A 12836-nucleotide genomic window follows, 5' to 3' on the forward strand; every position below is an offset into this window, starting at 1 on the left:
ATGTCAGTTTATGCATAAAAATGCATCCGTGATATCATGTGTCCGCTCAGGGCGAAATGAAATCGGGTAAAAACCATAAGAATGACTTAAGGAAAGTTCAGTATATGCAAATGTAATGCTTACAGGCATATATATGGGCGCGTGTTAGTGAAAAAAACTCAAGTCACAAGTTCAACTTTTCTTCGTAAAAAAATGAATAATTAGCACAAAAAGGTATATATAACAAATACATACTTATAATAAATGGTTCAGGGGATTTTGAAATATTCCTTGTTGACAGATTACTTACTTAGATTAAACACGGTGTTACTTTATGAATGTGACACCTGTTCTTTTAAAATATGCACAGTGCATTTGAAATAATAAGCAGGATTAGTAAGAAGTTATTCTTGATAAAACTGCTCAAATTATTTTCACACAGTAACTTGTTATTTTCTGATGACTGTTGCTAACAATAAGACGGAAATTCACAATATCATACATGTCTTTTGCTACTTGACACTTTCAATGTGTGTGTGAACCCAACTTTTATTGATCAATTATATTATAAAATCTATGTGCACTGTGTTTGTTGTCATTGGTGTCATTTACTTATTGTCTGCTTCAGCTGCCATAAATACTGGCATGTACCAATCTCATACACAGTGATCTCCCTTGATGAGCAGAGAAGATATTTGCCAACAACACTGATAAAAGCTGGATTTCAGCCATATCTGTTTTTGAGAAAATGGATTTTTCACGTATTTATGCAATAATTTATTAAAGTTTGTAACGTTGTTTTTCATTATCATATTTTAAATAAGAAAAACATTTTTTGATGACGTCACGTGATTATGACCATCGAACAATGGCATGAGTGTTGGCAGTGATTAATGTAGGGTAAAGAAATTTTGCAGAGTCAGGGCTGTTTCCTGTAGTTTCTAAAGCATGTTTTCAACATCAATGTGGCTTTGGCAATTTTCATTGATCAAGAAGATCAAAACCCTTTTTATGCAACTTTATTAGCTATATAATATTAAAGTAAATAACTATTCTGTGTCGCAAATAATCGAGCCCCAGCTCATACATAAAGTTACCAACGATGTATGTAAAATACAGTCAATTACATAAAACTTAATAAAAAGTCAATAGTTTGCCCATGACTGTAGTTCACACAAGTCCTGACAGTTTATTACGGACTAGCCTGTTTAAGGTGTTCGGGGATTGAGTAGTTTGTTGTATAATACTGTTTCCATAGAATGTTGCTAAAAATCAATTTCAGGTGTGTGTTTTTAGGAATGTGCTTTTTGGAGCATTGGACTCAAAGTAATTTACGGGCTAGAACCTATCCGAAAGGAAAATTAGATCTCGAAAGATGTTAGATAAATGTTTAAATAAGTTATCAACCGTCTATCAGTTTAAATGAATAATGCATTCACTCCCCGCCTGTTGTCAAGGCATTATCAGATTGTTTTGTGCCTCACACGAATACCAAAACACACGTAATCCTATATTATATATATTCCTTTGTACAATAATGGTGTTTTTTTAAATAACTGAAAGTTTTTAGAAAAGCAAGCGCAACAGTATCATATATTATAATAATAAATATATTTTTCAATGCGTTTTTGTTTTTATTATTAATCATCTCAAATATAATGTTTGTTTTGATGCTGTATGTTTAAATGCAATAAACAGTTAACAAGCAAAACATTTAAAGCTTGGCAAAATCATTTATCGGGTTAATTCAGCTTTTATGTCGTTTATTTTTGTACCCTGTGCGTAGGAGTGTGAATATGCCTTACTTTAAATCCGGATATCATTAATCATTGTTCTGTTTGTTCATTGGTCAATCTTGTAAACTGGCCTTAACATATGATTTATATCACGTAGAGCAATGACAACCGAAGATATTTGTTGAGTCACCTATAATTTCTTAGCTTGGTAAACAGTGTAATAGGTGCGTCCTTGCTTCTATAAAAGGCGATACGAAAGATTGGTTGGCCATTCTTAGAGCAGATACTCGCATATCGAAGCAAGCTTAGAAGGGAAAATGTAAGTGATCTTTGTAAGGAGATATTGCAAGAAAGTAGACCAAAGTGTTTATATTTATTTTTGTTTTACAAAAAACAGCGACTAAGGTGGGATGATATTGGTTTTAAAATTGTTTTAAGTAAACACTTAATATACCGGTGATATCTAGTAAATTGTATTGGTTCCTTCCAGAGATTTCAGGAACAGTACGTATAACTTCTTCAGATATAATTTATTGTAAAGAATATTTAGCATATTCCATATATGTATTCCTTAACATAAAATGAAATGGTCACTTTGATGCACGGAGTTTTAATTTATCTACATAATTTGATATATTTTTTTTATTTGCATTCATCGAAACGTTGTGGTTGAATTGATGGATTCATTTTGCGCTTTGTAAAATGTTTTGTAATGGTTCTTGTTTAAAGAAGAAGAAGAATTCAGTAGGTCAATAACAACAGTAATCATGAGTGTTTGGTTTGTAAAACAAAAAATCAGGAACATTGTCAAACTTCTTATCGAGCTTTACTGATAATGCACGATTTTTTATACTAGTATTCCTTTACAAAACAAGTTGTTTTTCAGATGGTTGTTTTTTGTATTATTGCACAGTACCATGGAGGAGTCAACACTCTTAAGTTTGATGAAGTTGATTTCTGGTTTGGTCGTTGATATATTGACGTTAATTTTTAATCTACAGTGTTCTTTTGGGCTTTGAAGGTAACTGTCTTTAAGACAGTGATGGCTCCGATGGTGCTTCTACATTCGGTAAATTTCTAGTTCATCATTAAAAGTTGAGACAAATGTTGGGTCAAGCGTTCGAAAACAGTTTTTACCCCAGTGAACCCCTGAATCAAAATACATAAACGTTATTTTAATATTCATTTGTAAATATAGTTGTATGTGTCTCTCGGCGATATTCTATTTGGCTTTTGTTTCAGCTCTCGCGGCTTTAACCAGGAGTCCAGAAAGCCTAACGTCTGGACATTTCTTTGTTGTTTACATTGCAGTAGTCGCATCATTTTTATAGCTCTTTGCGTTCAATTTAGGGGCGTTTCTGATCAAGTTCATGTATATTATCTTACTTACGCATAACCAATCTTACGACTTCTTACAAGTGTGAAAAAAATATCAGTTGCTTTGTTTTGTCATGTTAAGATATGAATTAAATGCCATTAATGAAGAAATTGCGTGACATGAATATGGAAACGGGAAAATTGCCTGTCAATACGTTCTCAATTTTCTCACTAGATCCACCGACAACTCAACTCTCATTTATACATTATTTGTAAACATTTTGGCCTTTATATTTTATTTTTGTATTAATATATTCATAATGACAGGTGTCTCTTTTTTATTGTCTATTTTGCATTCGGGGGGATCATTGTGTCATTTAACGCAACTACTGTAGGTTATTTGGTTACTGGCACCTCTCTGGTTACTTCATGTTACTCCAAAGCAAACCTCAACAAAACACTTTAACAATTACAGTGTTAATTTCATATCTTCGTAATATATACTAAATCGGTCACGCATGTTCATGTTTCATATATCGTCATTTTCTTATGCTATATAAGTTTGTTCATTTGTTCATCTGTTAAGCCCGTATAGGGATTGTTTTTTATTAAGCTTTTAACATAAATGTTCGGATAGTTGTGAAAATCAAAACTTAGTTTAAATCGCGACCATCATAAGGCTGTAACCCAAGAAGAATACTTGTTCTTTGCTCCTTTTTGAAACAATACTATATTGGTTCGCTAAAGTAGCCAATGTAGGTTCTCGTTGTTCTGGATGTGGACTTGAATAATCTCATTTCATCTAGATTATTTTAGTCCATTCGATTTTTGCTCTCAAAAGTTGCATCTAAAATATTTCATCACATTCAAAAATAATCTCTAATATAGCTTTTTTTCTTGTCAAAAAAGTCGATAACTAAGATCATTTTTAAATACTAATATGAATGTAAACGATAGCACTATTAACACCCCCCCGCCCTACGAAGAGGTGTGGCAATGTTAGATTTGTGTCCTAAGAGTGAGTTATAGACGGCCTGAAGTAAACATTTAGAACATATTTTTTTAAATAGCAATAATAAATTTACACACAAGTATAAACCAACTACGACGATGTGACAAAACCACCGATTGCGGCCACTTATGAAATAACGTATATACAGGATATTAAAGTTTCAACTCTTTGGAACCGTATAACCATTGTTAAAACATATTAGGTTTTGATCTGAGGCTTTCTATACTTACCCAAGTTAGTTGCTGTAATGTTATTTTTTACAAATATACTTTCATTTCTTGATTTGCTATTTGCTAGAGATGAGAGTATACAAAACTGAATTCAGCACATTTCTTTGGCTTCTCTGAGCATACAAATCATACTTCACTGTCTTTCTATGAGTTGCTCGACAGATTCCTCTGCCGAGGTCATTCGTAAAGTTCGTTGACAGAACCATTACAAAAGCAATAAGCGATATAACAATGGTATCCAATTGCATTCCTTTGAAAATAACTGACCGGGCGACATTGAAACTGTTCATAGATCAAACACTATTCCAACAATTGTCATTTTCACACCGGAGATTATGGTATTGTATTACTTGCGTATACATGTGGCGAGACAGTTAAAGGACAAAGCAGAATCTTTTATAAAAAAACACATTGCATTTACTACCTATTCATGTTATCCATGTGTATTCCGGAACATATGATAGAAATTGAAGGAAAAGAAACACTGTGAAGATGTCCGCCTGTATTAACGTTATTAAGGCCACATGTGAAGGCATTGATTTTCCAATTGGTTGTCTTTAAATGGGATCCATTATTATAAAAATGATCTGTATTAAAAATCATATTGAAAGCAATCGCTCTATAAATGAATTTATGTACATAATTTTTATTTCTAAGCATTGAAATCCAACATTTCACGAGAAGACATGACGTCAACTGTGATCGTTATTTTATGTTTCTTTTGGATTGAAGGACCACTCCTCATTTATAATCGATCTTTATTACTTTATCTTTATTACTTCGGAATTGTTAGAATCTGCTTAAAATGTCACTGAAATGTAAATAAGAAGAACTTGTTTCCCTGGTTTCTATGGAGATAAGAATGTGTGCAATATATAACCGTGGTAACTAACATGAAGTTTAAATGTGTTACAAAACTATTATTGATTTTATTTATTTCAATTGAGAATTAATTTAACGAACACTTAGTACACACAAAAAACATATATAATAGATATCATGCGATGAATAATGTGAACAATATTCAAGGGTGCTACCTACATACGTGTCTGCAATATGTTCTTGGGATTGTCATCATTTTGAAGGCGTTTTACTTTACTAGTCATTATATTTCAACCATACAAAACTTGCTCGTACATTTTATATTTTATATATTTTTATGATTTACGAGAGGGCTAGACAATCTTGTCCTAATATTATTTACATCGAGATTGCAGTATCAACAGACTGAACAGTAGCCAATAATTTTGCCAAGAATGGTTTGCGGAGATGTTTTGGTCAATTAAATTGACAATAGCTCTAAAGTAGAAAAGCAACTCCGATTGACTTGCATATGGTCAATTTTATAATAACTTTAGATTAAATTTACTACAACAAAAAGAAAAGGTCTGTTTTTAATTAGTAATCATATTATAGATTCTTGAATGAAACGACGGTACCAGTATTTAAATTTGTCTGTTTGAAAATAATGACAAAAGAAATGTCTTTTACCATATATGAATGTCTTCCCTCTTCAAGTAAAACAATTTCATTTTATGGTAGTTTTAATGATAAAAACGTTAATGTCTGTGATGTCGAATGTTCATGTAAATGTTTACTTCAAAGGTACAAAAAAGCTTTTAGCTTTCCACAGCGCAATTAACACAAAGAAATTTGCTGGAACTACCGGAATTGACTCTGTCAATTTACCACTGTTTTCTAGTCACTTGTTGATAGGGATTACCTTCAAAGGGCCAAAGAACAAAGACCTTCAATAAAATTAAATGACTCAGTATCATGACCATATTAATTGTTCTAGGAATAATTGATTTCGGTAAACATTCCATGAAACTGACTGAATCTAATACATTTAGTATTGTGTCAGTTTTTGCGACGTGCATAATTGTACTTTCTGAAGACAATGTCAAGAAACTTGAGTAAACGTTACGATGTATTAGACTTTAATAAAAACATTGCTTAACTACATGAGTATCGGAACCGTTATCTTTTGAACAAATAAAAACAGTTCAAAATGTCCTCATAGATGGTTAACAAACATTAGCAAGATTTCATAGTTGTTACATCGTTAACGGTTTTGTCACGTTTCCGATTGACAAAGATTGCACAGTCTAAATGAAAGACTGATATGATTGTTCTTTGGACGTGTTTGTGCTTCCTTATTTTCATCAGATTTTGTTTAATCAGAAAGTTTATAACATAGTTTAAAACACTAAAATTCCTTGCTCTGTAGCTTAAAAGAGTAAAGCTAGATTAATATCCTATAAACCAGGATTTACTTCAGTTTCATACAAATGACATCTTTGAGATAGTCAACGGAATGGCTGGGTTCTTAAAAGTTAATGTGAGTTTTACCATCGCCAGTAGGTGTAGTATTAACAAGTCAAATGAATTAGATCATCCGCATGAGATAGCACTGTAAAGCACGACATAAACATATATTACAAAGGTTTATCGTCAAGTAATCGGAAACGCTAATGAATAAGGACAATTAAACGGGAGAACATGGGCTAAATCATGTTTATTAAAAGAATTTCTGACTTCATTGTTTTTCATGTCAAAATTGTAAAACCTATATCATGAATTATGATATTTTGAGGTTTACTGAGTTCAAAAAAGTTTGGATGGCAATGCTTATAAAACTGCATTCAATCACGAAAACTTAAGCACTTTCGAGTGTTCGTGATAACTTTTTTTTTATCTTGTTTTAAATATAAACAACCTCAACAAATTCGCTAATTTTGTTGTCTATAAAAAGCAGTGAACACAATAGAACAATTTTTCTCTGTTGGCATCTTTCATAATTGTCTATTGATGGATTCACCACATAAAAGTCGTCGTCAATGCATTTATAAATAAAAGCGCTGAAAGCGTTGAAAGTTTGCGCTGATTTTTGTTTATAAAATATTGAGATATCATATATTGATGAACCAAGTTTTTTCTAAATTTCTACTTTATTATTTAATATTAATCAAGGAAATTCCGAAATAAATGTAGTTATGCATCCAAATGACTTGAGGAAATACCGAACATAAATGTAGTTATGCATCCAACTGACTTGAGGAAATACCGAACATAAATGTAGTTATGCATCCAACTGACTTGAGGAAATACCGAACATAAATGTAGTTATGCATCCAACTGACTTGAGGAAATACCGAACATAAATGTAGTTATGCATCCAACTGACTTGAGGAAATACCGAACATAAATGTAGTTATGCATCCAACTGACTTGAGGAAATACCGAACATAAATGTAGTTATGCATCCAACTGACTTGAGTAAATTCCGAACATAAATGTAGTTATGCATCCAACTGACTTGAGTTTGAAAGGCCTCTCCTCATACATGCGACTTTTTTAAAAACATGCAATAACTAGCTGTCGTGTGTTCTAACTAAGATGTCATGAAAGTGTTTATACACATGGTCTGTCCATTTTGAAGAAACCTATTTCAAAACAAAAAGAAGGTCCAATTTGCAATGAGGAATGGAAATTCAAAATTGATTAAAAACCTTTGTGTTTCACTAAACATTGTAAATATTTGCCATATGAGGCAAGATCAAATTTGACACAGATTAGCCAATGTTCAGCTCTGTTGCAAGCAAAACTAATTCTTAGTAAAGAAAAGCGAATTCAACACTATGGAATGAGAGTAAAAATGTATATGTACAGCAAAACTCCTTTGCAGTGATCGCTCTGTCAAAACAAATGGAGTCTTAAATTGCAATACTTTTGCACAGATAACTACAGTGTATTATTTGTAGGTCTTATACTAGTTTATGTCATACAATTACTAAATAATGCATCGTGCCAGATGAGGGAATTAAAACTGACCATTGAAGTATTATCAATTGTCCATTAATGTGAAAGATTACTGGAATTTACTTTTGTTTACATTACAAGACTAACAATCTGTTTAACTGCTTTAGGCAATATTAGTATTGCAGTATGATAATATGCCATTCATCGAAATTGCTTATTCGGTTTGTCGCGATGGCTGATATTTCAAAAGGCGCTTACAGTAATAGTTTCTCATTTTTTCTCAAATATTTACTGCACTCAAAACCCGTGTCATATAAATTCGCGCGGGTGTATTTTTTCAATCGTTGAACTAAAGGTTTTATATCATGTTATGGTCAACATTTAGCGTACGCATTAGTGAATGGCGTTTTAGTTTATCCGCGAGATAGTTAAGCTCCGCCTACGTATTACCATCTCGATATGGGAGTTAATGTTTACACAGAAACAAAGACAAAGCTATAAAATCTGTAACGTGGACAAAGTGGTGTTCATTTGTGTGACAGCAATTAACATTTAAGTGGTTGTTTCAAGACATTCATCTAATATTAAATAATATCAAATGAGTTTTGCCTAAAATTGTCATATGTTTTAATTGCCTGATTTTGGTTTTCAGATTTACACACAGTGATGATGCTCACAAGCCTTAGTCAGGAACTCGGTGACCGCCTACGGCCGAATGTTTGCACGTGCTTCGTCTTGGTTGCTCTGGTGACATTGGCGTCAGCATATACCCCATTTGACAGTACGAAGGGCTCACACGAACTCGACTTTAAACTCTTCCGTAATCTGTGGGGTGTATACATCCTGCCTAAACTTGATAGGAAATTAGATGATCGGCAATCTGAAAGTGACATGTTGCAGTCGTTTGGTAATTTAGCAGGTCGGTATAATTGAGAGTTCATACTCAATGTGTTTAGTATCTTCATGTATTGCTTTTTCCCATTCTGGCGTTGAATGACAAGACTGTATGAGCACGAAATGCTGAGTAGATTATTAAGATACCGTTCATTTGAGGTTCACATTGAAATATACGTGAATTGAAAAACTGTTATTTTTCTTTCCAAAAACTAATATGATGCTACAGGTAAACATATCAAGTAGATCTTTATCAGTTTTAAAATGTTTTGATGAGTAAGAGATGTTTAGATTGAGTAAACATTTTGATATTAAAGATTTAAATCAAAGTTATTTACTTATTACTATTAAAAGAAAAGAAACAGAAAGGTTCTGAATGGATTTCAGCGTGGATTTTCCTCTTATGATTTACTTTATATCGTTTTCAGATCATTCAATTGAGCAGAGGAACGCTAATCGACAGAAAAGAAAGAGTGAGTGACTTAAACTTATTAAATTACTAAAAAAATATACTTAAAAATATATTTTTGCCAAATCGTTTGTGTAAACCAACCTACACACGAACAGTCAAACGACAGCCTCCGTTTTTGTACTTATATCTTAATCTTTAGATTTTCGCTGAGTATTTTAAAGACAATTACTTGAGCATAAATATATACGTGCTCTTTGAATAGTCTATACAAAAACAGAAGTAAGTGCTCATTTGAGCAGTGAGGTTTTCCGTCTTCTACAATCATCAATGATGTCAATGGTTAAAGATAGGACAGCAATGAGTATGCGTTTCTACAACTCCAATGATGTGACATTGTTTGTCGTTGATCAATCAGCTTTGTCTTATCTTCGGGAATAATAGGATCCAGTGTAACATAAATATATTAGAATATAGCTTTTAACTAGGCGCGAGTAAGGGGTACGAATTTAAACTGACTGTTCGTTGGTAATGATAGGTTCTAAACCTGTTTTATGTTTTCCCGGTGCAATAAATTTGACATAGTTACGTACACAAGAAAATATGTTGGCGTGCGTATAATGCTTGCCCCGCTTTACACTTATTTGATTGTATATATTCGAATATCGCAACTTCGTACATAGCAACCGAATTTAAGTAGGTGAGAAATATTTGAAAAATTCAATAATAAAAATTCAACCCCTTTATTCAGACAGCTGTTCATACATGACTAGAAGACATTTTAAAACTGCATAAAGACACAACGACTATTTAATTGACTTGGAAAAAACCAATCCGATGTACCACAGCGACATATATATTTGTTGAGCAGAAACTGTATATATTTAATGCAGTCTACAAGATACGTCCTTCTGATGGAAAAAATAGATTACAAGTTTAAAATAGAGTCGGTGTATTTTACAAAATTTGTAAAACCAACACGTTCAATGGCCATTAGCACCGACGTATTTGTTTTCAAGAATGACATGATATTTTCAACAATGGTCAGTTAATCCAATATACTGGAAAATGCATTATTTCTGTTTACAGACTTCATGGGAATGGACAACATGGACACAATGTTTGCCTCTCTGAACTCTAAGCCCCGTGTCATGTCCGTGGATAACAGTTTCGGCAATCTCCAGAACCTTCTACGAAAGGCCGGTCGCAGGCGACGCTAGATGCAGACATCAAAAACAACGACAACACTATCAATACATATTCAGATGTGGCAAAATAAACTTTCAGTAGCATTTTCATTCATTGTACTTCCAAACATTATCGACATTAATTGCAACTCCACATCTATTTGTTGGAATTACGCTAATCGTGCGCTTAGCCCTCAATTTGATGTAACAATTCATGGACTGCTTAAAATTTGTGGTAAAAAAAATATATTATTTACCAAAAAGTATATTTAGTACGAATTTACTTAATTGCTGACACCATTGTTTGTACATATGTTTATATATCAAGACCGTTGTAAACTTTGTCTTAATATGATGTATTGAAATAATTAATTGTAAAGGAAAATCATAAATTTAATAAAACAATCGAAGCAATTCAGTGAAAACAGCAGCCGACCGACGACCGAGCAGAGCATCTTGAAATAGAAAACAGAGAACACATGTAACACGAAAACAGCAAGAGAAGTGTACAGATAGTATGTCATAAAATCCGATATTATTAACGTTTAAACTGCATTTTCATGATCTCAACTTGTAATGTTCAAAAATATTTATCGACAAATTAAATCTAAATTTAAACGGCATTGACTTATTTTTTACGGAAATCGGGTAACTGTTTGTAATTATTAAAACCATATTGAAACAATGGCATATAATAGGTATTCTTGTCAACAATAGTTAAAAAGACAGTGTTAAGCACATATTGCTTATAAATCTATATAAGTATCTATTTTGTTTACTTCCCAACTTCGTTATCAATTTTATACTGGCTAAAGTTCAATTCACATAAATTCAAAAGCAAAATAATCAAACTATGACACTAAAATAATTTTAATTTACGACCGGATAAGATTTTGATTGAACACGCCCCTGCAGTACATTAAGTTATGACTGAACCGTCGTGGTGATCCGGACTTACAGTTTCTTCAGTTTGCAGGTAATCATACATTAAGCATTTAAAAATGAACGTGCAAACTTGCAAACGCAAATATGAATTGTGTGTAATACTGAGTATTGGTAGACCGGTATATATTGATAGGATGTCGTCAACACTCTTGCATGGCGGATTTTCTATCGTTTTGTTTATCTTGGTGTGTAAAGCCTTTCTCTATTGATATAGCCGATATTCATGTTTCTATTGTGAACATTCTTTCGATTTCGAAGATGAATGCAAACCTGTTTAAAACATGTGTATTTCTCGATATGCAAGTATATCGAAATAAAAAAAACAATTAACTCCATTTACATTCAAACAATTCCATCTGAAGGTTTTCGGGAAACCGTCAATGAAGTGACGTTGATTGTTTAATTGTCCAGTCAATTGCACACAACCAAAGATGTGCCTTACATAGCTTACCAAATATATTTTTAAGTTTCTTCTGTAAGAGAGGTTGCAAAACACTACTAGTTCCCGTTACTTTTTGTGCACTACGTCATCCAGGCGTTCTTATAGTGAAAAGGTTTATAATGGCAAAAGCGATAGCACAAGGGGAGAGATTTATGAGACTTTCAAAGAGCTTAAAGTGCGTTGTTTGTCAACCTTTTTATTAATTGTCTTTGCAGCTGTTTCCAATATAACACATCTTGATATATTACAATCTCTAAGAACAATAAAGTACGTGCTCAATAAAATATTTAATTATTTCTGATTATTCAAAATGGCCGTAAAGCAGGTTTTATTGTTGCCCTTGTTCATCGCCCTAGTTGCTATGATGACCGTCGCCTTGTCTGTAGGTAACAAAGAGGGAGAAGGTGCCGTCATGGCTCCGTACAATGTCTATTTGATCTCGGTGAAATATTAAACGGCAATAAAGGTAAGCATGAGGACTAGTTGGAAATACACAATAAAATTCAAAGACAGTTCTTAAAAGTGTTCGTTTGCATTGCTCCGATCACCTTACCGAAAATTTATCATCTCTAATTGTATAATGGCATTCTTATGGATTTTGTAAAGTCATCAATAATTCATAGAAAGTTATTTTCGTCTTAAAGAATCAAACATCCGTAAAGAGCTGGTGCATAGAAACGTGTTTAAAGATATCGTTCCACATCGTCGGTCACCCCCGGTACACTGTTACGCTCTTCTTTATTGCGTAATGTAGTGTTAACAGTAGAAAGTGGCGTGATTTCCGACAACATATGCTTTTTCAATTGAATTATGAAGCGGATATGAACCATAACAAACCATTGGGCATAATTCGACATTTATTTGAGCCAAGTTATGGGAGTATAAATACAAATATGTTTTGCGATTACAGATTAATTAAGTGT

General features: G+C 32.8%; 1 protein-coding gene across 2 annotated transcripts; it reads left to right on the forward strand.

Annotated features, from left to right (window-relative positions):
• The first annotated feature begins 1946 nt into the window (after positions 1 to 1946).
• Positions 1947 to 11115, forward strand: LOC128229925 (uncharacterized). 2 transcript variants are annotated; one of them, XM_052941833.1, is made up of 4 exons: positions 1947 to 2034; positions 8689 to 8955; positions 9359 to 9403; positions 10429 to 11115. In XM_052941833.1, exons 2-4 carry the CDS (start codon positions 8703 to 8705, stop codon positions 10557 to 10559), a joined length of 429 nt encoding a protein of 142 aa, XP_052797793.1. In that variant the 5' UTR covers positions 1947 to 2034; positions 8689 to 8702; the 3' UTR covers positions 10560 to 11115. The 2 variants fall into 2 exon arrangements, with proteins under 2 accessions (XP_052797793.1, XP_052797794.1); XM_052941834.1 differs by lacking the exon at positions 1947 to 2034 and adding an exon at positions 2106 to 2219.
• The last annotated feature ends 1721 nt before the right edge of the window (positions 11116 to 12836 follow it).

Source organism: Mya arenaria, chromosome 4, assembly GCF_026914265.1.
Source record: "Mya arenaria isolate MELC-2E11 chromosome 4, ASM2691426v1".
In the NCBI taxonomy this organism is placed as follows: Eukaryota; Metazoa; Mollusca; class Bivalvia; order Myida; family Myidae; genus Mya; species Mya arenaria.

Excerpts from the sequence above, each read along its gene's own strand:
- LOC128229925 (XM_052941833.1), top strand. The coding sequence starts at position 8,703 with ATGATGCTCACAAGCCTTAGTCAGGAACTCGGTGACCGCCTACGGCCG. Across the intron at positions 8,956-9,358 it reads GTCGTTTGGTAATTTAGCAG|ATCATTCAATTGAGCAGAGG; the intron begins GTCGGTATAATT and ends TATCGTTTTCAG. Across the intron at positions 9,404-10,428 it reads TAATCGACAGAAAAGAAAGA|ACTTCATGGGAATGGACAAC; the intron begins GTGAGTGACTTA and ends TTCTGTTTACAG.